The sequence below is a fragment of the Mugil cephalus genome, chromosome 19, assembly GCF_022458985.1.
Source record: "Mugil cephalus isolate CIBA_MC_2020 chromosome 19, CIBA_Mcephalus_1.1, whole genome shotgun sequence".
NCBI lineage: Eukaryota > Metazoa > Chordata > Actinopteri > Mugiliformes > Mugilidae > Mugil > Mugil cephalus.
In genome coordinates, this window is record NC_061788.1 from 6,386,172 (window position 1) to 6,413,708 (window position 27,537).

General features: G+C 43.6%; 1 protein-coding gene across 2 annotated transcripts in view; it reads left to right on the forward strand.

Moving 5' to 3' along the window:
* Positions 1-26,467, forward strand: part of si:dkey-34e4.1 (carboxyl-terminal PDZ ligand of neuronal nitric oxide synthase protein) — a 48,993-nt gene extending 22,526 nt beyond the window's left edge. The window contains exons 3-11 of one of the 2 annotated variants that reach the window (XM_047570428.1): positions 983-1,075; positions 1,190-1,248; positions 2,628-2,736; positions 3,346-3,487; positions 5,835-6,010; positions 8,879-9,040; positions 9,968-10,166; positions 11,890-12,202; positions 24,391-26,467. In XM_047570428.1, the coding sequence (XP_047426384.1) occupies positions 983-1,075; positions 1,190-1,248; positions 2,628-2,736; positions 3,346-3,487; positions 5,835-6,010; positions 8,879-9,040; positions 9,968-10,166; positions 11,890-12,202; positions 24,391-24,955 (1,818 nt within the window). In that variant the 3' untranslated portion in view covers positions 24,956-26,467. Of the gene's footprint in view, positions 1-982; positions 1,076-1,189; positions 1,249-2,627; positions 2,737-3,345; positions 3,488-5,834; positions 6,011-8,878; positions 9,041-9,967; positions 10,167-11,889; positions 12,203-19,735; positions 19,988-24,390 lie in introns of those variants that run through there. The other variant, XM_047570429.1, reaches the window with a different exon arrangement.
* Positions 26,468-27,537: the final 1,070 nt, after the last annotated feature.

The following is a 27,537-nucleotide window of genomic DNA, read 5'->3' on the forward strand; positions in this document are numbered from 1 at the left end:
GATAGATGACTGTGGCCTGGTAGTCCCACTGAGGGCCTTGATATCTGGAAAGCTAACAAGGGCTGAACTCTGCTTGGTGTTTGAAAGGGACACTGATTTGAGCTGACAGGCCAGACTTGCTAAGTTCCTCAGCAGAGCGCCTGGCCAGCTGACGAGGTGGAAACGCGTTAGTCACTCCGTGCAGACACAGCTGTTGTGCACCACTCAGCAAACAGAATGGGCACAACACCCACATCAGGGCCTTTTACCACGGATTTTGTTAAGTTAGTCTGGTTTATTGGTTCCTTTCTTTCGCAAAAAACAAAAAACATTCAGTTTTATCTTGTTGCAAGATCTCGACGTTAAGCTTTTAAATGTGTTAAAGTGCACTGCAGATCATGTTTTAATTGTGACAGATTGTGCCTGCAGTTCTGTCATCAAGCCAAAGAAGGACATCTCTCACTGCAGTGAAGAGGCACAATGAGAGCTAGAGCAAGAAAGAAAGCATGTGTCTTCAGTATGAATGGACATCAGGGCATATGCTTGGAAACAAGAAGTGGGTTCCTCAGAAGTTTAATCTGCCAGGTCACAGCTGCACATCCTCCTTATATCCATGCTTTTTAAAAAATAATTAGAAAATGGATTCTAATGTGCTTATTCCATCCTCTCCGGATTTCTTTTTGCATTTGTGTTTAATGATAATAATGATGATAATGAAAATATACAATTTGCATTAAGTACCGTTATAGAGATAAAAGCACATTAGTTTGTAGAAGTGCATTGTTTCTAAGCTCTTGTGACTCATTTATCAGACGCTTTTCTTACGTTATGTGAAATCGCCTGCATCCGTACCGTCTGTAGGAATCCTACAAACATGCAAACATAAAGTGGTTCAGTGGTGCAGCCTGCACCCACGCCTCTCTTCACTACGAGCAAACTAAATAAAAGAGTAAAAGCTAAAAACTAACTACATCTTTTCCTTTCTTTCCCTTTTTTTCTCTAGTATGAATTCAAGGCTAAGAACATCAAGAAGAAGAAGGTCAGCATCGTGGTGTCCGTGGACGGGGTCAAGGTGATGCTGAGGAAGAAACAGAAGGTGAGTCATCATTCATGAATGTAAAATATTTCCACTGGAATGTAGCCACTACTATTCTACTGAGCGTAATGTATTTTATCTTTGCTCAACGTTGATCATTTGTGTCGTCCACAGAGAAAAGAGTGGACGTGGGACGAGAGCAAAATGCTGATCATGCACGATCCGATATACAGGTGAGCTGCATCTCTCGGAGACAAGTAAAAAATACCCACATCTGAAACAAGCCTGTCCCATAAACCTGTCAGATGTTCAGCTCAGTCGGCACTCCACATCCTCACCGTAGCTTTAACAAAAGTAATTACTCTGAGTATGCTGCGCATAATACATAACGTAAGCCTCTCAGTGGAAATCACATCGGCCTCTGTGGGTGAAGCCGAGTGGCGTCTTCCTATTCCCCGCGTGTTCTTTAGCGTCCCAGACTTACATGCTCCGTAGTGCTAAACATGCCTGTGTATGTCAAATGTGGTTACATTCATGATGAATAATCTATAGCCTGCGCATGCAGGAACCACATATGTGTGTGCACTTTAAGTTAATCCTTCCAGAAAGATACTCCACGTGCAGATTTTATTCTTAATGTGCCGTTTGCAGATATGTCAGTGCTGTGTGTGTGATTGAAGTGTCGTCTCTGTGCGCGGTGATAATGGAGCCTGTCAACCAGTCATCAATAGACGCGTGACGGTGTCAGTCACTCCGAAGCGTCTACCAGCGACTTAACCGCTAAAGAGTCCACATTGTATCCGTGACATTAGAACCTCTGAGGAAACCAGCTCAGGGGTTCGTGTGTATGTGCGTTTGTAAATTATGGATGAATCTGTGGGAGGCTCTCATTTAAAAAAAAAAAAAAGAAGAAAAAGCACCTCATCAGGGGACCGCGTGTGAATTTAATCCTCGAGTTCGTTCCAGTGTTTTGCGATCGTGTGATTCGGTGGTAGATCGTCGTAATTTGTTTGCCTGGTTCCCAGCGGAGCTACAGATGGAGATGAAGATGACCCTTTGCTTTGCCACTTTACTGCAGAGAGTGATGGTATGAGAGGGGTTTTTGGCAATGACAGTGACAGACGGGGCAGCATAAGACACATTTAGTACACAGTCGTGTAGTAGTATTTTAGAAAAGCGTTATAGATATTCCTCTTTTACTTTTTAAGAATTTTTTTTGGACCCCCAAACCGATGGAGAGATTAAGTACGGACCCCCTACCTACTATATGTGTTCTATATTAAACTCAATATAATAAATACATTTTAATTTATTATCATTTTGCATTCAATACTAAGCTATCCCTCATCCCTTTCCTAAAACATGTTGTATTCATGTTAATGTGTATTTAATGAATTTAAATTTGTGGGGGAAATTAAAAAAAAAATCTATATATACAAAAAATGTCTAATCAACCAAAGATTATGCGACCTCACTGCAGTACCTCTGTGGACCCCCTAGGGGTCACAGAACCCCCTGTTGAAGACCAATGTATTAAGTCATAGTAGTGAAGATTAAATGTTTAAAAATGTAATCTTACTCTAACCTTTGCAATTTTCATTTGTATTTCCAGGATTTTCTACGTATCTCATGACTCCCAGGACCTAAAGATCTTCAGCTACATCGCAAGAGACGGCTCCAACAATTCCTTCAGATGCAACGTGTTCAAATCAAAGAAGAAGGTTTGTCTCAGCATGTGCAGCACACATTATTAAACAACATTATTAAAGTGGGAGCTAACTATGAAGCTATGGCGAGCGGACGGTTACATTAGCTCAGCATAAAGACTTCTTCCAAGATAGAAAATAAGGTAAATTGCCCTTATTAACACAGAAAAAGTAGTTGTTTATTTTCCTTTATCTTTAATCTAAGAATGCATTTTCCAGCTGAGTCCGCCCAGTTAATCGATTTTGGTTCAAAATCTTGATCTTTAATTCAATTTCCAGTGGCTTAGTTAAAATTCGGTGGTGCAGCAGACCCACGGCCTGTGGGGAATACAGAGCAGATGCGTCCAAGGACAAGGATTAAGACTGCACATTTGAGACAGGCATCGCTTTACCTCGCTTCAGTTTAAGCTCTTTCTACGCGCCTCAGCAGTTTTTGCACGATACTGCTGTCGTGGCTCAGATGTACATGCAACGTATCAGTCAGCAGTAAATGGAAACTGTCCCAGAGAAGTGACATTAACTAGTAAATTAACCTGGGGGTTACCGAGAGCTTTTATACATTACCTTTCTGTGCTGCTTGGTGATTGATTGATTGACCTTGTATCTAAATCTTTCTTCCGCCAGACGCAGGCCATGCGTATTGTGCGGACAGTGGGTCAGGCGTTTGAGGTTTGCCACAAGCTCAGCCTGCAGCACGCCGAGCAGGACGCTGACGGACAGGCCGATGGAGAGAGCGACAAGTCTACGGACGAGACCAGCAGCCACGGTGAGGATTTTTAACGATGTTCACAGTAATTACAATGCACTAACATAAGGTATTCAATCTCACGTTAAGATCCAGAGTCCAGAGCAAAATTCAGTCCTATTTAAAAAGTGCCAAATGCCTCCAATATTTCGGATAAGACACCTGAAGCCAAAACCTTTGCATCAAATATATTAAAAAAAGCACAGCGCCAATCTAAGATCCAAGCATAAAATGAGTTTGGTAATGATTGCCAGACTATCAAAAGCCTCCTCAGTTCAAACGGGACTTCACAGCCGTGCCAGTGACCATTAGAGAATGTGTTGAGGCACAGCGGCGCGTTCAGCTGCACCCATCAGTAGGTGCATTGTCATCCAACTCTTTTTTATCTACGTTTTCAACTTGCACTTACAAACTTGAATAGAAACTTAAAATGTATTATATGCAAATGTTGGAGTAGTGTTTATAAAAATATGGCTTTTAATTAAGTCATCGCACCCTAATATTAACGGAACTACACACACACACAAGATAACAGAGAGAAGGCGTTAAAGCACGAATAACACGAATAATTAAATAAATGATCTCACCTTGCAGTCTGTTCATAACCTACTGAGACCCTGTGTCCTTATGTGGGGACGTTGAGTTTTAGGTTTGTGGCAGCTTCTTATTCTGCTTCATTTAAAATTTATCCTCACAACTAGATGCTAGCTGGTGTTAAAACATGATAGCGGTCACGCAACAAAAGCGGACAAGGTACAAAACCTCAATTTTACAGTTGAAACTCATTTATTTATGCTTATTAACTTCTCTAGTTTAATATGACACACACATTCTATCAATAGCAACGAGCTATAACTTTGCTAATTAGCAAGTACTCGATTGAGGACGTTGGGAATTCATTATTGGCAACTCTGCTTTTGCACAGCACTGTTGAGACATGAGAATTAATACTTTTATATTTTATTACATATTGGTGACTTTATAATAACATTGATCTAATATTTATATTAATTATATTATATAAAATAATCCCAGTGTCCACACATGAGGACATCATTTGTTTTCCAACAACTGCTTCCTGTTCAAAGCTTTTATGACCTTTTATTTATATAAGTTTTTATAGTTTTTAGGTCCTAAAAATGCTTATAAATGCATACCAAACAGAAGATCTCAGGAGGTTAGTGTACTGTTAGCGTCTGTTAGCTTAGCATGCTAACGCTACCTACAGATCAGTTCAGTTACCACACACACGCACACACACAAGGTAAGTATACACACTTAAGCTAACACAACAACACAAGTACCTCTGGCATGCTGCTGGCGTGATATTATTAAAGTAGAATGGATGTCTCTGGGTTTTGCATATGAGCTGTGTGCTGCATGATATGATATGATATATGCATCTCATGCTTCAACATGCCAATATATGGAAAGGAATCTTGATCGGCATTTTCCTTTTGTGCATTGTCTAGAAATGCCCTTCAGTTATTAACACCTGTATGCTTTGGAAGCTGTTGATAATCTTAGCACGCTCGTGTTTGGAAAGATGAGGCTGTTTGGAAACCAGTTTAGTTTTTCATCAAAAACTTTGACAAACTTTGATAAAGTGAAAGTAGAAGATTTTATTCCAATCTGTGCTTATTGTATGTGGCCTGCAACAAAGGTTTAACTCCTTACAGAGAGTTATGGCAACCATTCTATAAAGCCATTAAATATATTTTAACATCTGTTCTGCACAATGATAATGTGGAAAAACATGGAGCTTCCAAGCCTTTTTTGGTCGCTTCGGTCATCCACTGTTTGTGTTTCTCCTCCTCTGAAGCTCGACTTTACCCTTGTTCAGTTACACGCCTCTTCACGGTCTAAATGGACGCGTCAGACCTCACTGGCTCGTTAATTTGGCGCAGTGGTCAAACAGGACCGGCGCAGATGTCTGCTCACGGTGGAATGTAAACACACTGAAGGGACAACGTGGAGATCGTGTGGATGTGTGTGTTCTCTGAGCTCATCTTGAACAAAGGGCAACCGTGGGAAAGATTCCCGTGACTGCAACTTTCATCGGACAACGCAAGCATGTGATTCCCTGTGTAATGAGTATAATTTGCGCAGTGAATGGAGAGTTGAACGCCATCAGAGGACCATTCATCGAGAGCGTACTTGAGCAAGTGTTTGCTCAAAATAACATTGATGCAGGGTTTTAGTTACAAATTAAGACCATATGTGTTTAATGGATGATTGTTCAAAAATTCACTGTTGAGCTGGATGTATCAGAGCCTGCACCGCAACACCACCACGTCCTGTATGAGACAATGTGTGCAACCGTACAGCGGGTTACAGCAAAAGTAAGCCATGGCGGTGCTTTTCACAGGTCGCAAACTGACGGGAGCTGAGCGAGAAGACGAGGACGAGGACGGTAAACGTGGAGGAAGACGGGGTGGAGGAGAAGACCCTTCCGCTGGAGCTTCGCTGTGTGAGAAGGCAGTCAGCGAAATTCTGCAGAGCCTGGCGGAGCTGAATGTCGTCAAACCCGGACAGACCATCATGGTGAGGAAAGAAAAGACTGACATAAGCACAATGCCTAGTATTATTAGATCTCAAAATTAACTGCAGCTCATGGTTGGTTGACTGAATATGCTGCTGCCGTATCCTAAATCAGACTACATACACTGATCGGCCATAACATTATGACCACCTTCCAAATATTGTGCAGGTCTCCCTCGTGTCTCCAAAACGGACATGGGCCTTCTGAGGTTGTGGGGTTGAGGGGTTGAGGGGAGAGGGCCTCTGTGGTTCAGGCTAGTTACAGTGCATCCCACAGATACTTGACCAGTTTGGGATCTAGGGAATTTGGAGGCCAGGCCAGGGCACCCTTTGAAAGTTTGCCAGTGTGGGTGGTACGTGTCCACTCGAATGCCAGATCCAAACGTTTGCCAGCGGTATTGTCTCTCTTTTAAGTGGTCATAATGTTGTGGTTGATTGGTGTGAATTCAAAACCTCCCTATTTTCTGGTTATGTCAAAAAGATAAAAAAAAAAGTAGTAAAACGATCAAAAAGAATGACTTTTAATTTATCCCAATAACAATGCAGCCCGCCTGTGTTACATTTTGGTTATAGAACTCTTTATTCTTTATGATTTATATTCTTTTCCACTCACAAATACTGAGCTGTGTGCATTAGACTAATTGTTATACACCCCTGAGTGCAGGATGAGTCATCGATATTTTAAAAACAGGGAGTGGCAAACTCCAGACTACCTAAATGGGGACTTTAAATATAATATCAACAATGTGCAATTCACTTACTACAGAGGAAAGAACTTAAAGGAGGACTTTCACGTCTAGTTGCTGTGTGATACGGTCACGAACGTCACTTTATCCGCCTGTTTTAACCAGAAACAGACAAGTCTCATTCTGAAAGACCCATATTGAAGCACCTAAGCCCTTTACTGTGCCAATATTTTCCGTCATGCTTACTGGTCAGCACAGCCTGACTGCAGGTTTCATTTGTGAGGGCAGCCTCATCATAAACTCACGGGGGATGTCTCCCCTTTTTACTACCGACACTGGCAGCAGAGGTCAGCCAGCAGCAGCAGCGTCCGCGTTGTAATGACTGCTGGTTTCTTTGCTCCGAACTGCATCTGCCTTTGTAGCTACAGGACATCGACTCTCCTCTCCCTGATTAATTGCTTTGGCTTTAGTGGTGTTTTGATGCTATTATCTGTGCACGCTGCAGCCAAATGGCTCGGAGAACTGAGGGAGCACGGTAATAGTGCTTTGTCATCTACTGCAGTACCTGACCAGATCAGTTGCTGCAGCTCCCCCTGACTAATATCTGCCTCAATTTGGCAACAGATATGACTCGACCTGGTCACTCCCGCATTAGGTGGAAAAGTCTTAGATTAGTCACGCTGACGACGTTAGGGACTGTACACCCTCTAATCTTGAGACGGTGACAGGATGAAAAGATGCAACCGTGCAGGTTTTGGTGTATCATGATCAGTCCTTTGAATTTGTCACCAGAGTCAGTGTGGGATAGAAACCATTCTTATCACGCTGCCAACAGCGTGAGTGAGAGAGAGAGAGAGAGAGCAGCGAACCTGAATATTCCTGCAGGCTGTGTAAGGGGGACACCTAATCCCAAAAACCCAGCCTGTTCCCTTTGATTTCTGAGGAACGGCACCATAATCCCATCGAGGGGTTCGCAAACATCTGCTGTACGGAGATAAGCACGAGAGGAATAAGAGAGAGAGGGAGAGAAAGAAAGAAAAATGAAAGATCTGGAAAAGTAGACATGGAAAGAAGAAGATACTGATAGAGGTGATTGGTTGTATTGGGTACAAAATAATAAGAGAAGCACCTCTGAGGCCGCCCTAAGTGTGGAGTTACTTTTTTACTCCTTTAAATATGTGAAATTAAGTTTCTCAAAAATATTAAGTATTATTTTGCATGAGAATATTTTGTGTATTTGTGATTTTTGTCTGTAGTTGGTGGGTTTTCATTTGAAAAAAAACTGTGCACCATAGTTGAGTCGGACTGCACCCACACAGTCCAGATGTCTCAGTAAACAATAACTGCAAGTGTTTTTTTTTGTTTGTTTTTTTGTTTTTTCAGTGGATTTAATTTTTTTTTAGAAAACTTATACTTAATGGGAATCAGCGTTGAGAGTGGTGACAATAATTTGTGTTTGACATGTAGGTTGTGTTGCTTGCAGTTGGCAGCGGGGATAGATAAGTCAAACTGTGTCTCTTATCAAAATGCAATTTAAAGTATGAAATTATTATCAAATTAAGCAAAGATTCAGTCTGAGGGTGCATTAAGATGTATGGGCCGCACTTTACGGTGTGCTACTCTGCCCTCTAGTGGTGGAATGTCCGCATTACAGTGTACTTCTGCACAGGACGAGGGCAGTAGGTGTGATTATACTGCGGCCTTTCACACACAGAGACGCACACTAAATCCACATCTCTTGGTTACTGTGTAAGAAAGTGGGAGAAGTGGAAAAAGTTGCTTAGGAAATATCTTGTTTCTCCTGGATATATTTGCGCTACCAAAGATCATTTTGAGAAACATCTAAACAAAGTGAGAGATACTGGGAGACATTTAGAGGCAGGTTGGAAGCAGAGAGAATATGGTAAAGAGTTTTTTTGCTGTTCTGGGGAAGCATTTAGTGTAGACCTCCAGGGAGCTCCGGATCAATGAGTCACAGTCCTGCTCTGTGGGACTAAAGTTCCTCTCCTACTGGTTCATTAATTACATTCATTTGGTGCCCAAGGTCTAAAAATAGGCCCCATTGTGTGACTGGTGTGAAGAACTGTGAGCGCTGTGGGTGCGGAGGGCCGACACAGTTCACACCACTTCCTCTCCATTAATAAAATGCTTTGTGGTTTGTTTTGTGTCTTCTTGTTGGGTTCAGGACTTTGATCGACGGTCCTTCTTCACTGTGACATCACAAGGCGTCACTCCCAGCAGCCCCTGCTCTCCGTCTCTCACTCCCCTGGCGTCGCAGCACTACCTGCAGCTCCTCCAGCAGCAGCTGCAGCAGCAGCAGCAGCACACGCAGGTGGCTGTCGCGCAGGTGAGGAGCGCAACACAAAGGTTGTACAGCTCAGACGTGAGCCTACGAAACATCTTCAGATTTTTTTATTTTTTTTTGCATTACAAAAATGATTCATGTGAATGCAGTTATCTTTCTGTTTGTCAGCTAATCACTTCCACCGCTGCCAGATTAGTTCCCCTCTGGAGTTGCAACACTTTGTCAGACTCTTTGCTGTTTCCGTTATCTTGCCGGGCAGGGCAGTAACAAATCACTTGTGTCACCGTGGAGAGGACATCTCTGATCGATATCAGTAATTACTGTCTGCCTTATATATCTTCTTTGACCCTCACTCCGATTTCAATTCCAGCTGGCCTCGCTGAAGCTGGATGAGTTAAATCCATGTTGTGATTTTAACTCAACCTGCGCAGCATTCTTTTTTCTTTTTTTTTTAACATTTTTGTAATATTGACATTTCAATGCTCATGAAGCCGCTACGCAGCATGAGAGGATAGTTGGAGGGTTAAAACATTGGCGGAATAGCAAACAAACAGCTCATCCTAAACAAATGCACTGCATGAGCTGTGTGATTTTAATGGGACCACCGTGTTGTTTGTGTGCGTCTTATAATGAGGCCGTTCCACTAGGGGGCAGCACTAACACAGTAATGGAAGGACAGATAGTGCACAACCTGTACTGAAACAAAATATCTAAATAAGTGGTAATTCTGGATATATAAAGCATCATTTATTAATGTCAATAGAATATTTACATTTACCTCATTATCTAATCTCTGATTCAGTTTATTACTTGGCCTAATTTCTTTCAGCTTCAGTCTAAAATCTAAATCACACTTACAATCACGGATAAGGAAAGTCATTTTAACTACAATCATAATGGATGTTGGATCTAGAAATGTGCATATACTGTAAATCAGATCAGAATCCCTGCCCTTTGTTCCCACTTCAGGTGCAGCTGCTGAAAGATCAGATGGCGGCAGAGACGGCCGCTCGCATGGAGGCCCAAGCCCGCGTCCACCAGCTGCTGCTGCAGAACAGGGACTTGCTGCAGCACCTGGCCCTGCTCGTGCAGCAGCTGAAAGAGCTGGAGAACCGCTCCCCGAAAACAACCGGGCAGCTGCAACAGGAGCTCCGAGCTAACGGACACAGTGAGTGGGAACATCCCGGTCTCTCAGACAAACTGGTGACGGCTCAGATTGACTCACACCCGCTGCACACACATCGCTAAACTTAATGATGTGGAGAGTCACGACGAGCCGCGGGCCACGGTCACTCGGTTACGTCCTGCTTACTGTCAGTTAGGTTCAGGGGTAAATGATGCTCTGCAGGAACTTTTCCCTTTGCACCATCTGGGGGAGGATTTCACTTTTAGCTGTGCCAAGAGGAAGAAATACTGTCCTCAAGGGGTGAGCAAAAGCAATTTTAAGCATTCTTGATGACGGCAGTTAGAATTTTTAATGCATAAAAGCATCGTGTTAAATTGAATGGTAAAGGATAAGGAAGGTAACGAAGGCCAGTTCTCAAAACAAATTGTTTTCATGTAACTGAGCTCATTTCAGATGACGCAAAAAACTTATATTTATATTTGTTTCTAAGATACAAGTCGTGCACAGTTAATATAGTCTGTGTTCCATTTACAAGTTATGTACTATAATCAAATACTCCCACACAAACCTTCATGTTAGTGCTTAGCTACCTAACATTGTCAGAAAACACAAACTAAATTGAGGTAAGTTGAGGTGAAAGGAATACAGTTTATGCAGATCAGGCATAACATTATGACCACTTTCCTGATATCGTGTAGGTCTCCTTTGTGCCTTGTGAATCATCAGAGAATGGACATGGGCCTCCTGAGTGTGTCTGGGAACAGGATGTTGTTAGTGGGGGACTTTGGGTTCTATGGGTTGAGGAGAGGGGTCTATGTTGGACAAACAAAGGCTTGTGCCAGTGCACCTCACAGATATTATCTAGTGAATTTGGAGGCCAGGTCATCACCTTGTTCTGTTTTTCATGTTTTTTTGAGTTGTTCCCAAAGCCTTTTTTTGTGTGTGTGCCTGTGTCAGCCTGGATCTGTGGGGTGGGGGTGTCTGGTCTGGTCTAAGTGGGTGATACACGTCTAGGTAACGTCCACGCGACAAGTCAAGTCCAAAGGTCTCCCAACAGAACATGTCTTGTCTCAAGATGGTCAGTGTTGTTTACTTCTCCTGGAGGTTTTAATGTTGTGGCTGATCGGTGTATTTAAATATAGATTAAACACTGACCAGACACTAAATGATTAAAACCCATTCTTAAGAAGTCAGATCAGAGTCGACATTTCTACATGAGCTTTTACTTTGAAAGGATCATTGCAGTTTTATATCATCCTGTCAATTAAAATCGAGGGTCGTCCCCTCGCTGCATTACACAAAACGCTCTAATAAGTTAACAGCACTTATTTTGGTGCACAAGTGTACACATTTCATCCCGAAGGTGGATTTCTGGAGTTGTGTTCTTGGGGCTAAACCAGCGAGACCAGTCGAGCCAAAATGATAATGACAACGAAGCGCTCGCTGAGCAGAGCTGTGTGTATCCAGCACCGGTCTGTACACATATTGATTTTGTGTGCATTTTAAAGTTGATGCCTCACGTTTCATGTCTGTATTAATCATATTAGCCCCGTCGGTGGAAGATTCTAATCTTGCTAATCCCAAACACGGCTGCTACCGAGTGCAGTGACTGGCACCGTGCCAGCTCCTCGAGTCAGCACTTCTTCGTCAAATCACAATTTAGAAAAAAAAACTTGCAGGTTGACTCTTACTGTTATTATTAATGTTGTTGTTCAACGGCGGCCTTTATTTGATTATTTGTTATCTGTGTTTCCCTGCGTCCCAGATGGCCATCCGTCATTGTGCAGCTCGGTTTCCGCGTCAGCAAAGTCTCTCACTCTGAATCTGAAAAATCACTACAGTCAGACCCTGGACCAGCTCATCACCTCCACGCCCTCGTGGCCGCTCCAAACCTCCCAGGTGGACAGTGCAGAGTCCTACCTCAACCTGCTCAACCTGGAGAGCAGCACCAAGCCAGCGGCCCCGGTCGGCGACCTGGACCCCTTCATCAGGGCCAACGGCACGGCGGACAACGGGGAGAGCTCCTGCAACGAGATCGTCCCGTTCGCGTCGAGAAACTCTGCCAGCATGGATGACAAGTAAGACTGCTGCCCTCGTGTTTATTGCATAGAGAGAGAGATCTCAGTTAGCATAATGTGTACACATTTGACGGCATTCCCTTGCCCATCACTTCTGTAGCCGACAGTTGCTCGCTAGTGGACATGCTCCAAGCTCCGGTTGCCAAGGTGCTCTATTTGAAAATATTGGCACAGACGCTGCCACTCCATCTGGGTTTACCCAACGCTCCAAGTCCTCTATCAGCATGATGACTTTGATGGTAGGAACAAAAGTTGCGGTCGGTAGTTTCCCCCGTCGTAAACAACCCTGCATTTGCGTCATATGTAAAAGAAATCAGTCGCTCCCACTCTCCGTCAATCAATCTTGCCCCTTCAAAGTTGAGCTTAATTTAACTTGGCACCCGCCCACTACACACCACTAAAAGTCTTCTAATGACTTCAACTGATTAACATTTAATTTCCTGATCTCTTTTCATCACGTTGCTGATAGTTGATGCTCATATGTTCGCTCTGGTAAGCATCGTCTTGAAATGAAGATACTGTGCATATTGATGAAGCAATCTAACAGTTTGAAGAATATTTCTTTGAGTTTGATGAAAAGTTACAGTAAAGCTATCGGGTCTGACCGATGTATTGGTGTTGGTCAGTAAAAGACTCATGTGTCTGTTTAGAAATAGAATCACCTTGTTGTGCAGCAGAGATCACTTTGATTGCATTATTTACTGCACTCTCAGAACTGTCTGCAGCACATGTTGCGGTCACAGCTGAGCAAACGGGTGATGTAGAGTCAAGTGGTGTCTTCACCGTATGTTGCTAAGCTATCACCGCCTGATATTGAGCAATAGTAGATTTGTTTACCCCTTAAATCCTCTGGAGCCCTGAGTATAATTGGCCGTTTTTGACTACTTGATCTTAATATGGTTTACATTGCCTTGTTTGGTTTCATTCTTTTCAGCAGTCATTTTATAATTATTTTTCATTGTTTACAAACCGTATTATCACATTCAACCTAAAAAAAAGTAGGAAAAAGTTAGATTTTTCACTGTGAAAACCACAAACATGTTTAACAAACCATTTTTAGAACTTAGAATAAAAAGTGTAAATTTCAGAAGCTTATGTACAAATTCATCAAACAACAAAGCTATTTATAACTATTTCCATCAAAATGCAGGAAATGCAACACGCATATCTAAAAGTCCCAAGTGTCTGGCTTCGTTCTCTTTTGCTGCGGTCACTCCATAGACTGAATATAGCTGTGTTGTGTTTTGTTTTTTTTTGGTTTCGAGCATTTGAAGCTAGCTAGCGAGCTCTCCTTGCTAGCATCTTGCTTTTCAGCGTTTCCCCTGTTCTCCAACATGACGGCAATATTCAGGAAAAGTGTTGGGTAAATTATTTATATTAAGTCTAGCTTTACTTGGCCTATCCACACAATTTAAAAGCTGGTCTATAGTTTGAAGTTAGCGCTATCTACAAACGGAGATTCAGTGTCGCTGTGTCTTGCTGATTGATATGGACGCCACGGCGCGTCCGTCGACTCCAAAGGGCTAAACTCAGGACCCTGTTCGGCCCTGAAATCCAGTATTGGTTGTGTGCAAACAGTTAGCTTAGCGTAGCGTAGCTTAGCTTAGCATAAAGACCATTAGGTACCAAGAAATACTCAGACACATGATGACCCATAAGAGAACAAACCGGTTAAATAGTGATCATTTAAGCGCTAATAGTTTTTTTAGTGAACAAGGCTAGCTTTGTGTTAAGCTAAGCTACGCTAATCTCAGTCCTCGCTGGTATAGTATTATGTCAAGAGAATCAGTCATCTAAAGTCTCTGGATATTACCCCAAAAAACTATTCTTTTAATGTGCATACACACTCCTGTTGTGCCACCAGTCAGTTTGTGTTTGGGGTAACCAGGCTACGCGGTGATATACACATCCCGTAGCTTTTAGTGTTATTAGTGGAGCACTGCTCAACTCAGCAGAAACCGCCTCCGGTTAATGAAAGTGTGACTGTAATCAGGGGATTACAGAATGCAGGGAGAAAAGGGTTCGGGTTAGACAAACAAAGGAGGAATCGGAGCAGCTGTCGAGAGCGAATGAGATTAAAGAGAAACACGGAAACTCCATCAGCTTTAGCTCCCGCCAATGTTTCAGTTTCACAAAATAACTCATTTTGAGAAGCACGTGTCGAAAGAGTAAAGACGGTAAATGGAAACAATATCTTCTTTGGAATATTTTATGATAAATGTTTTTAAGGGATTCTTGAGGTTTTATTTTCTCGCTGTCTTGCATTTTTATATTTTTCTTGTCTGAATTCTTTGGCGTGGTGATACCCACACGTCTCTAACCTTGAACGCATACATGGAGCATATAATCACTTTTTAATGAACTTTTAAATTAGGTTTTAATCTCCTTAAAGTCATCACAAAGAGCTGCTCCGCGTAAAAAAAGAAAACATTTACAATGTGAAATCCAGCCGAGCTCTCAAGCTGGACAAACTCTTCTTCTGTCTCTCAATGGTGTTCATTGTATATGTTACCGTTTTCCTTTTATTCAGACACAGACTTCTTACATAATAGGAAGATGTTACACATACCTTGACCATTGACTCTATATACTATGGACAAATCCATCTTGATGTCACCCATTGGATTCTGAACCTCCAAAATGAAGCTGTCACTCAAAGTGGGAAAGCCCTTAATTATGCAGAATTTTAATAAAAAATAAGTTAGAAAAAAATTCATCCCCCGTACAGGTGTCATGAATATTGAAATAAAGCAAAATATTTTTCTTGTACCGGACTGTAAACATGTTTAATATTGCTGTAAAGTTGGGCTTTTTAACATGGGGGTCTATGGGGATTTGGAGCCTCAAGTGGCCACTCGATGAACTGCAGTTTTTTGCACTTCACGCATCGGCTTCATCGCTCAGACCTGGAGGTTACGCCTCTTGTGTTTCGGCGGAAACTTCAGCTGATAAGACCACGTCACCCAAATCGGTTACACTTTTGAGGAAACATGTCGAGGTTCGAGTAACATCTTCCTATTATCTAGGAAGTCCATGTCTGAAAAAAAGGAAAACGGTAACATGTGTCTTCTTCTGTCGTCCACCATTGAGGTGGGCTCTCTATTTCTCTTTTTCAAAGGTGCTTTTTCCAGTCACAGAAAAATCCATATTCGTCATGACAGTTGCCCTAAACCTGCAAGACTTAGACGTTTTCACCCAAAAATCATATTCATGTGAATGTGTTTGTCCACAGAGCAATCTCCTCTGAAAGCATGTTAAAGTTGATTCCAGATCAGAGAGGGAGAGGGAAAAAAAGGAGTTGGATTTGACTCATTGTAGTGAGTAGTGTGTATCTGAGGATGTGTTGCCTCCTTTGTGTGTTTGTGCGTGTGCGTCTCAGCCAGCCGCACATCCTGTGGTTTCCTGCGGCTCGGACTCGCAGCCAATCCCATCTCCCCATCCTTTCACAACCTGAAACTCTATCCTGCTGCATATGTCTGTATATATATTTGTGACATAAGCCCACGGAGGGAGGAAAAAAACCAAAGTGCAGGCAAAACCTCAAATCTCTTCCAAAAAAGAGGCCTCCTGTTACTGTACGTTTCCATCCGAATATTGGTTTCATCTGGGACTGTGTTATGTGCCAGGCTTAAAACCCCCATTTTCCTTTTATTTATAATTATATAATAACAATTCACTCTTCCTCCTGAGCTACTATATCCCACCACACGCTCTGTTTTATGTCTCAGAAGCTTAAAAAAGTAGCTTAGAAATGTACCGTTTATGTTCTTTCAGTAAAGTGGCGTTTCCTGATCTGCACTCGTCCTTAATCAGCTTCTGTTCGTCTCCTCTCCCGAGAGGAGAGTGACATCATCCTTATGCTCATACACAAATGGCTTTTAATAAACGATAGAAAGTCAGGTTGTTACTACGCAGAAAAAAGGGTAAATAATTAGTTTCCAGCTGACCATAAAACTGGGCAGCGTCTTGGCAAAGCAAGAGCTTTGACCTTGCTGTCGCTGTTTAACGCACGTTTAATCTCACTATGGGAAAAATAGGAGGAAACAGCAGTGGAGGAATGGAAACTTCACCGCCTTTGTGATTTGTCTTTGCATTACTTTAGGTGCAGTCAGATTGCTTCTCTCCCTCCTTCCTCCTCCTCCACCTCCCCCCTTCTCCTCGCGGCACAGCAATTTTTATTGCTTCCATTTGCTTTTGTTTTCTGGATTTCCCCAGCGGATCAATGTTTACAGCCTGAGTGGCCCCCCGTTTTATGTCCTACACGATCTGGCAGACAGACACTCCACTGCCATCCTGCCTCACCCATCTCTCGTCCTCTGACCCTCCCCACCCCCACCCCCTCCGTGTCCACACTTCACTTCACATCATTAATAAAGTCTCCCTTTATATCATCTGTCCTCCAACAGGGAAAGTCTGAGCCTGATTTCTCCGGCTCGCCAATTTGTCTTGAGCGCTTTGCGATCGCTGCATATTTCGGGATTTGTCATGTGGTGAGTCACGCTTTACGCAACAAGCCAACGGTTAAAAAGAAAGATTCAAGCGGGAAGTTATAGTAGGCTCAAAATACACGTTGTGGCCGCGGCGTGAAACTGAGTCAGAGGATCTCCAAACTCGGTACACCCTCGCCAGAGCCATGAAAGCCCGGACAAAATGTCAATCCATACTGTAGTTGTTGAGATATTTCAGTCTAGACCAAAGACAAATACCCCTGGAGCCAAAAAGCTCTGCTCAGAATCTGCACAATGCCCACACAGAGCACAGAAGAACACATATGGTGTCCAGCTTATGCGAACACACAACCATAACTCACAGGTGAATCATAGTTTCCTCTGGTATTGTATAGACCTCTTCCACTCTTTCTCTCTGACAGACAGTGTCGCATGTTGCGTAATTACATTTCCTGACCTACCTCCTGATATCGTCTTTTATTTATTTTTTTATTTTTTTTTCCTAGTAGCTCCGCATCATTAACATCCAGGTCTGTGTGTCAGAGCTGCAGCGACAGATCTCGTCAGCTGGTAATTTAATTGCGGGGATGTGATGGGGGTGGTGTGTAATGGATGATGTTTCCAGGCGTCCGGGCAGAACCGGTGCGCTATCAGCTAGACTTACATTACGCCGCTTTGAAATAGATACCTTCCTCTTTTCTCTTTTCTTTTTTTTTTTGTTTGATGGTTCGCAGCAAGATTGTTCTGTGCTTTTTGGACCACCGTCGTGACTGCGTAGTTGGAAAGTTAGTCTGTAAGACACACGTTTGGAGGGATTCTGTAAGGCAGGGCTGTGCTTTGAAATGCAATTAATGCATTTTTTAACTTCTGCAACACTTTGCAGCCTCACGTTCGTCCACCCACGTGCTAAAAACCTCCCACGCCGGCATCTCACAAACCATCAGATAGGTGTTATGTGTTATAAACGATGCTTTCACAAAGGCCTGGTGTCAGGCTCTTTTTTTAGGCGTTGTGTTGCTCCGTAAGTTGCCTAACTGCCCGACTGTAAAAGGTCAGACGCGAGTCAGAAAGATGTTTCGCTGGTTCCTTGCGCTCGTTGCCGCCTGTTGATCTGCAGATCTCCCGCTGCTCCTTCTCACAGACAGCGCTCACGCTCTTCTGTTGATTGCTTGCTTTGTTCCTGTTTCTCAAACGGTGAAGTAAATAAACACGCTGTGCTTATGAGTCATATGTGCTTCAGAAACAGTGGGGTGATTCGCTTTAACTTCTGAAACACCTCTGCTCCTCTGGTCTCCCTATTGATTTTCATGTGACATTTAATTAGTCTAAGAATAAACCGTTCCCTGCAGTGGATCGCCTGACACGAATCCCGAGCCTTTATGGACCGTGCCAGTGGTTCTGTGCTGTAAGTTTCTGAATTACAGCCTAAGTTCTGTTTTCCAAATCTCTTACCTTTCGTGCAGCAGTTGCACTCATTCGCAGTTGAAGTCACACTTAGGTTGAATTTGCTAAAAATTATTTTTTTTTTAGTCATCCCAACAGCAAAGCATGGAGGTGGCAGCATCATGTAATGGAGAAGGATCGCTATACTCAGAAATTAAATGGCCCTAATGAGAAGAGAAGATTGTGTGTCATTACTCATGCAATATCTCAAGACAACGTCCAGGAAGTTGGTCGCAAATGGGTCTTCTGAATGAACGATGTACCCAAGTGTAGTGACTCTGAAAGATAAAAAATAGGAATAGCAAGCCTCTGTGTGCCCTTCACGTATCATGTGACACCAGCTTGTACCAGGCTCTGTGTGTCTTTAAAGGTGCATCAGTAAAGCCCTGACAAGCTTCCCTCTCCAAAAGGCCGAAACACCTGGGACTACCATGCAACCAGACACTACACTGACAATAGACTCATCAAATGGTACCCAAATACAGCAGCGACAACCACACTTCAAGTCACCTGGAGAACATGCTCTGAAGTAAATAAAACGATTCCTTTGACAGTTACAGGAGCTATAAAAAATTTCAGGGGATTTGAAAGTTCCTGTACGTATCTAAAGTATCTATTTTGTCCGGGTGTGGAAGGACTGTTCAGGAGCACCTTTGCTTCCATAAGTAAAAGTTTGATTTAATTTTTCCATAGATAGATTTACACATAGATTTACATTTGCCTTTCGGGAAAATGAATCCACTCACTGAGTTACAAGCACGTCTAATGTTGAGCGAAAACCTAAGACTATGCTGCTAATTGGCAGCTTAAATCAAGTTTCTTCAGGCCTTGCAATGGCGCTGCAAGTAGGAGGTGTTTAGGCTTTCATTTTCTTAATTGTCCACACCTGAGATGGTGCCAAAACTGATGGAACAAACACTCTACTATTGTTACTCTGTTTAGGCGGCTTCTATGTTTCTGTCTTGTGTAAAAAAAAAAAAAAAAAAAACTCCCAACCAGAAGCTCCATCCGCCTCATGCCTTCATTCCTGCAGTGCTGTACCTTTTACCTTTTAGATCATAGGTCTTCAACAGGGGAACCATGGAGGTAATGCTCAAAATATTTGGTTGATTAGCCATTTTTTATATATATTTTTAAATATATACATATTTTTTTAATTCTCCCACCAATTAAAATTTATTTAAATACACATGAATCCAACATATTTCAGTAAAGGGATAAATGGAGGCAGACGGCGTCATCTTTCAGTCAGCACTTCACTCGTTCAGCACATATTACATGCTGACTCTCAGGCTGCCCACAATAGGCTGAGAGTCTATTCAGTTCCCAGGTAAAAATCCCAGACGCACACTGCAATATTAGCAGAAGAAAAGCTAACAGTGCAGCTTGCTCCTATCAGCCTTGAACGATTTTAATACAGAACACATATAGTAGGTTGTGGCGTCCTACTTAATCTCTCCATCAGTTCAGGGGTCTTTGGTCTGAAAAACGTTAAATACCCCTGTTTTAGATGCTGCTAAATCCACCATATAGTGGCTTTATTTGGCTAAAACCTGTACTATCAGTAGCTTTTAAAAATCGTTAGTCCCTTACGAAGCTCCCTGATCCTCTGTACTCTAACTGTCGCCTCTCTTTGGTACAGGTGCGAGGAGCCGCTCCTGCTCATCCTCCTCCTCATCTAGCCATGCCTCAGTCTGTCACTCTGCTCAAAACAAACCCACAGCTCATGTGCCCCATCTTCCTCTACCCATCCCTGCCCTTCTCATCGTTTGCTGCACCAGCCTGCCTCTCTCTAGGAGCCTGGGGAGCTCCCAGCCACTGCCTAAGCCCACTTCCTCTTTTCTCCTTCCTCCTCCTCCTCCTCCTCCTCCTCCTCTCCTCCTCTCTGCCCCTCTTCTCTTCCCTCTATGTGAGTATTACTCATGATAAGCAGCATGTGGAACTGGTGTCTGTGGCACAAGCATGGGACTGGGCATGTGGTGGATGAACGCAGTGTGGGTGTTAGTGGGCTCGTGTCTAGGTCTCACCACTGATTTCTCTGCTAATGACTGCATAATAACCCCCCCCCACCCCCATTTACATGCGGATGTGGTTCTGCGAATTAAGAACCACATTAGCATCGAGGTAATCAGCGAGTCACGGTTTTGTACGCCGCTGCTTTGTCTGTTTTCCACGTTTTGCTTGACTGTTTTGTATCACATGTGCGCCAGAGGAAAAGACACGCTCTTAAATGACTGTGTCGGTGGAGGTTGCGCCCGAAACAATAAAACCGTCAGAGCAGAGGCGCGAGAGGCGCGCATTTTTATACTGTCTGTTCCACGCTCGCTGCGTTAAAGCGGAGTTCCTGACACATTTGGGTGTGCGCTTCTGTCACGTGCGTGCTTCGCTTTGCTGAATCGACCATATTCCAGATGGAGAATGTAATAATCCCGTCCTGAGGCATACGGCATCAGGGGTCTCGCATACTGTTCAGCTGCATGTTTGACCCGCAGCCAGGAGGGGGGAAGCAAACAAAAACGAACCCATTTGAGTTTGTGACTGGGAGTAGCTGACAAAAATAAAACAGCCATTGGCATATATTCAATTAGCATATACACTGATCAGCCATAACATTAAAATCACTGATGGGAAATGTAAATAACATTGATCATCTTGCGACAGATCCTCTGGGAAACATTGGGATCTGGCTTTCGTATGGATGTTACTAAGGCATGTAGCACCCTCCCCATAGCAGTGACCCCCCAGCAAGATGCAGCCTGACACAGGCACACACACAAAACAGGAACAACTGTTGCTGGGGTTAGGGTGTTGACCTGGCCTCCAAATTCACTAGATCCCAATCTGATCAAGTATGATCACACAGAAGCCCCTCCCCTCAACCCATAGGACCCAAAGGCCCCCACTAACAACACTCAGTGAGTTTACATGCACGTGAAAAAAACGAATTATTGCCTTAATCGGACTATAACAGGAGAACTTAAGTGCATGTAAATGCGTTATTCCGATTAAAATCGGAGTTCTCATTGTGCGATTGAGACACCCAGATAATGCGTTTGGAATCTGAGTTTTAATCGGATAATGTGTGTGCGCATGCTCCACATCCACTGCGCTGGCTTGTGACCCCGGAACAAACACGTCCAAGAAAGCCGATCGTAGAAGAAGAAGAAGAGAAAAAATGTACTATTATCCGTCTGGTTGTTTGAAATGCCGATCTGCCGCATGAACGACTCTTGTTTATTATATCACGTAATAGGTCAACCCGGAAATCGGGCCGTATTAATGTGGTATTATCCCGCTGAAAAGAGACGTATCGCCACCTAGTGTGGAGGAGGAGAACAGTTATTCGATTTTCTTGCGCTGCATGTAAAGTGGGACAAGGACTGTAGCAAGAAAGTTAAATTTCGAGCATAGCTCGATTAAGCTCTGCATGTAAACGCACTGACTGTCTTGCCAGACATCACGAGACTCCCTCAGAAGGTCACAACGAGGAGACCTACACAATATTGCATAAGTGGTCAATTTATATCAGAGACTGACATCCACAATTATTAAAGATATATATTTTACATAGACCAGAATGATGACATGACTTGGATAGAAAAACAGCTTCACATGAAAGTTTTCTGCAAGTGCATTTTCAATCCACCCTGAAATTAAAGGAAAAATTGACCCCCAAATCAAATATATATGCTTTCCTCCATCTTGCAGAGCTATTTGTCCGTCTTCATCAGCAAAGTTTTACGGATGTTTGCCTTGGTCTAGAGAGAAAATTGTTCCTGCGTGCATGCTCGCAGCAGTGCCTAGATTTTGTGATCTTGAGTAATCACATCATGGGTTTCTGGAAATTGCAATAGCTGTGGAGTGTCATCTAGTTCTCATTATATTTCAGGGGAGGCAGAACCCTCTATGGCTCCATATCTCAAATACTTGGCAACTCGCACCAAAACAAACGGGAATACGGGCTGTAGGAGAACGATCTATCTGATTTCGGTGTGAACTGGTCCTTTAACGGAAACCAACAGCTGATGAAATGGTACAGTGCCCAAGAATGTAAGCTTTCAGATATTTTGCAGCTGCAGTATGTGAGCTCCGACTTGGTAAGCTCCTAATAATCTCCTTCAGTCGGAGAGCTTATGTTCTACAGCCTTATGGTATAATGAGCACTGGAAGATACGAGTACTGTGGGATATGTCACTGTCAAAATTACAACCCGAGTCCTTTGAGTCTTTGCTCCTACAAGAGGAATAGATTAGGATTTTATTGCGGCGGCCTATATTAAAATATAAATTCTGACAAAACAATATGATTTAATATGTCAAGTAGTGCATAGCTCCAAATAAAGAGGAATAAATCAAATGTAGCTCTTAAAAACAATCCTGTTATGTCATTTTTTTTTACTCTTCTGGTATAGTCATTTGTATCGTTGCTACAGAAGGGAGCATAGAGGGAGGATTTAAATAAGGCTTCATTTTTAGCTTGACAGGAATTGTTGGGCTGCTCCAACCCACTGTCACTTTCTGGACAATTTCATATATTTAACTAATAATGGCACAAAACCAGGGGTCTTCAATGTTTTTTTCAGACCAAGGACCCCCAAACCGATGGAGAGATTAAGTAGGGACCCCCTGCCTTCCATATTAAACTCAGCCTAGTGCTGTTTATCAATGGACGTTATTATTAACATTTTGCATTCAATTCAAATCATACACAGGTTCAAATATTCATGTTTTTTACTTCATTTAACATGTTCAACAGTAGGGTGATTGGGCAACTGCCGTAAACATTATATATATATCTATATATATATATATACATATATATATATATATATATATAACTGAAATATAAAGAGAATAAAACAAAGGAATCCATTTTGGCCTCATGGGACCTAGCTGCACTGTTAGCTTTGTGTCTGGGTTTTCACCCGGGGGCTGAATAAGCTCTCGGCTAGCTGCGGGGAACCTGAAATAGTCAGTGTAATATGCACTCTCGTCATTGGCTCAGCAGCGATGGGGGCGGGGCCTACTGTGTACAGGAGGCTTAGATTGACAGGTCTTGTGTGACGCTCTGTTGAGGCATCGATGAATGAGTGAAAATATATATAATAAATGTCTAATCAACCAAAGATTTCGCGGTGTTGTTAAACACCTATACATTAGACAATTCTAACATGTATTTCTTGGAGAAAAATTAATATTTGTACCAAATTTGGTGTCAGTCTACCATCTAGGTCTGTTTTTATTTCATTAAAAGCCACCAAATTCAACCTCATGATGGGTCACCAGATATTTGTACCAAGTGTGATACGAATCCTTCGAATGGATCTGAAGATATTTCTATATATTTAAAAAAAACTCATGCTGTCTGTTTGAGACATGTCTGGGGTTCAAAGCATTTTTTTTTCTTTTGGTAGCGAGGTGTGAAACCAATTAATCAGCCGCCACCATGTCATCCCCAGAGCCACACCGGTGTCGTTAAAATGATTCCGATTGTGCCTCTGGAGTTCAGCTTCACTTTGACCCCGCTCTGCCGCGTGCGCTTCTCCATTTGATAGTCTAAGAAATGGTGGATAATCATCCCTGGAGATAGCTGAAATAGACCATTACAAGTCTGTCATTACTGCAGCTGTCAACATCGTCCTTGTGCCGAGGAAGCGGCAGTAAATACATCATTAGGTCACATAAGTTCATTACCCAGACCAGGATCCAACCGCGGACCGGATTTCACAGGGGGAACGAAGTTAGCGGCCGCCGGTAAAATGTAAATGGGAGGAGTCGAGGGGGTGGAAGCGGTGTTTGTTATCGGGCGTGCGTCGGGAGTCGTCTGTCCCAGAGAACGGCTATAATCGCGTGTGGTTGCGCGCTCTGGTGCTTGTCGCAGCTTTGCTGTGGCACAATCAGAGACTGCAATGTAGCTATTTCTGGTGCGTCTGACGAGGGAAAGCCTGCAGCTCAGTCCTCGCTTCCTTACCCACCCCCCAATCCTGTGGCTCCCTTTCTTCCCCCGTCTCTTCTCTTTTTTTTTTCTTAGCAGAGGCGCTGTAGGATGTAGATAAGTCCCCAAGCGGCCAAATCACCAGGGAGCCAGAGAGAAAGCGAGAATCACTGTCTTGTGTAGTAACCGCTTACATCACCGCGCACTTTGGTTAATGGTGTATAATGTGACTGAAGAGCAAAACTGGCTCTGGGCTTATTATTTTAACTCCTACTTGGAGTAATGATGCTGAGCTTAAAATAAAATGTGATTTTACTGAAAGTGAAATTCACCAGTGTGTTTTGCTGTCACTCTCTCTGGCAGGTGCAAACAGATCATCCCCAAACTCGACCCGCCTCCGCCCTCCGTGAACCGCAAGAGGGCCAGCAGGACGTTATCTCCGGGGTCGGACGTCACAGCTGCGGCCGCGCCCGGCAAGGTCACCTCTAACGACGCGGCCCCGAGCCGCAGCAGCAGCCTCTCGTTCCCCGACGTCACGCCGGGCTCCCTGTCGTCCGGCGATTTCCACTCGCTCAGTAACGGCGAGAGCAGCTCCTGCTCGGCCAGCGAGGACTCGGGCGTGCGCTCCGAGACCAAGTCCCTGCTGTCCCCGCTGCGCGACGACGACGACCTGTTCGGGGAGCGCGGGACTTTTTTGACGGCCTCCAGCGGCTGCGACAGTCCCCTGGAGGAGAGGTGCGAGGCGGTTCTCTCGCCGCCCGAGTCGTATCCCCCCGACCCCTCAGCCCTCGGCTCCCATTCAGACACCTGCACTCACCCCCTGCCCTTCTCCTCCCTGATGAATGACACCTGCCTTCACATCAGCTTCTCCGAGGATGAGCTGCTGGAGAGCAGCCAGGAGGACCCTAATGCTCCGCAGCGGAGTTAGGAGCGCGAGCAGATGTCCCCCTTTGAGATGTTTCACTATGTTCTTCAATCAACTTTTAATCTTAATCTATCCTGTGTTCGGGCCGGGCTCCGGTTTTAAACCGTTCCATTCGTTTGTGACACAGTGCAGACGTAGCATATACTGAAACTACTGAAAAACAATGTGTAAATTATTAGCCGACGGACAGATTTAGTATTTTTGTAATGAGATTAATGATCTAACTTTTTAGCGACTAGAATGTTAAGCAGAATACATGTAGCACATTCTTGCACTGTGTGAGTCACGCGTAATTTTACCGTAGAGTTCAAAGCCAGTGAGGAGAAACACGTTTTATTTTTGCTAGTGGTTCGGTGTTTAAAACGTTGGTATTTTGTATGATGCTTCACTGTGACGACGGCCGTCGCGGAGACGGCGGTTTCTGCGGGGGGGGGGGGGGATTCGCGAATGGTCGCGCAAATGTCGGTGATGCCGGGAAGAGCCTCGGCTTCTGCAGAGCACCTGACGGGATCGTGGGTGGAGAGGAAAGAACAGGAAAGTCAGTGAAAGGGAAAAGGGAGTTAGATAGATAGAGGCGAGTGGGGGTATTTTTTTTTAGAAGGTTTTACTCGTGTTTTGAGGTTTTCAGACTCGTAGGTTTCACGGCGAAGCAGCACTGAGGATGGCTGTGAAATAGCTGTGTTGCATTGGTTCTGTATGTGTAGCGTGGAGCCAATCTTCTAACAAAGAACAGGGATTTCTGCATTGGATTAAATGAAAGAAAGCAAAACCCCCCCAAACATTGACATAACAAGCTAACGGCCGTGGAAGCTTTGGATTGCACCTGCGTGAGAGGAGCATCTGTTGTAAGAATGCACCCTGAGACTCAATGCAAAGATGATTGGGGGGGGAAAAAAAACCTTGGAGTAATGCAGGGCTGGCAGATGGATATTCTCTGCTCAAGCTCTCTCGCTTTGTGAAAACCCCACAAATCTTCATCTCTTAGCGCTCTCAGGATAAGCTGCCAACACATGCAACGTTTATTTTCCATTTGGGTGCACTGCACTTGAGCCTAAGTTGCGGGAAAACATTTTCAACTCCTTTCACATACCTCAATGTGTAGTACAGTTGCATCAGTAATTGGCTGAATAGATTAGTTCACCGACTAATTGAGTCAACCCCTCTCAGATATCAGGGTGAACTTACAACATTGGACATTTTATAGATCAGATAGTTAAATATTACGCGTATTAATCCGTTAGAGAATGAGCTGTTTGGATGTGCGCTTAACGAGATGCTGCGGCTCCGTTAAAGGTCTTGAATTAAGTGAACTCGTATCATCTTTTGACGTGTAGAAGCGAAAATAAAAAGGGCAAAGAAGATGAGGTGTGACGGAGAGGGCGCAGAGGTGCAGGTGTAAAGTGCCCACGGGCCAAATATTTTACACCCAGAAATGAGGCTTTTCTCAGCATCACCATATGGCGGGGGGCTTAACAGCAATAACATGTGAATGGGGGGAAAAATAATTATAATAAAGAGGAATAGTTGGAAAACTGCAGATTTTAACTGTGTTTTTTTTCTCTTTTTTGAATTAAATTTAATTTTATGTGTGGTTCCTTGCATCCTTCGGATGCTGAAATAATCCATTATTGCATGTATTTTAATCTGTTGTTGTTACACCTCTTCTCTCGTGAAATGTCCTATATCTGTTGCATAGTGAAAAAAAATTGTTTTCTTGATATCTAGTAAGATTACGCTTCATACAGAGCATTCGAACAGGTTCGTCTGAGGAAATCGCGCCCATCACCTCGCAGCAGAATTCAGATCACGCCCTAATAATGCAGCCACAGGTCGTGTAGAAAGACAAAAAAAAAAGGATGTGGTTTGTCTAATCTCTTCCGTTTGAATGGGAACAAGAACAGCGCCTCTATCCTCCTCCTCTGCCCTCTTTTCTCTCTGCATTAATTACATCCCCTTCCATGTGGCATTAAAAATTCATGTCTCTCGAACTCCGCATTAACATTTTCGAGGCTCGTTGAGACTTTTCCGTCACTCTGCTCTCCGAGGCGAGTTCATCCCTCCCCGTTATCCCCGAGCCTACACAGCTTGTCTCCGCGGGCGTACGCAGACGCCGACAGACAGCCTTAATGCCTTCAGGGCCTCTGTGGGACGCAGTTATGAGGAAGGAGGCAAATGGGAAAGCCTTCAGCTTCATCGTTTTAGCACTTTCATTTTCCCTCGCGCCGCTTTGATCTCGGGAGTGCCAACACGAGCCGCGGTACACGAAAACTCAAGTGTTTTGTGTGTTTTATCTGTGGCACAGGTATTCATTTCTCCCTCGGTACCTTCCTTCACAATGGAATTCCCTGAGTGGATAATAAATAATGTGTGTGGCATTTCCCCTCCTTTTATCCTGTCCGGTGAATCTGTTCAGTACCAGACTGCACCTGATCTGGAAATCATCAGCGCGTCCCAGCTCCAGAGAGTCAGTCTGCAGGTCGACGCCGACTCTTAACCTTCACGTATCTGTCGGCCTTCATCTGCTCATTAATGCTGCTGAAAAGTCATTAGTCTATGTATAGACGGGGGTGTCAGTGATCAGAGGC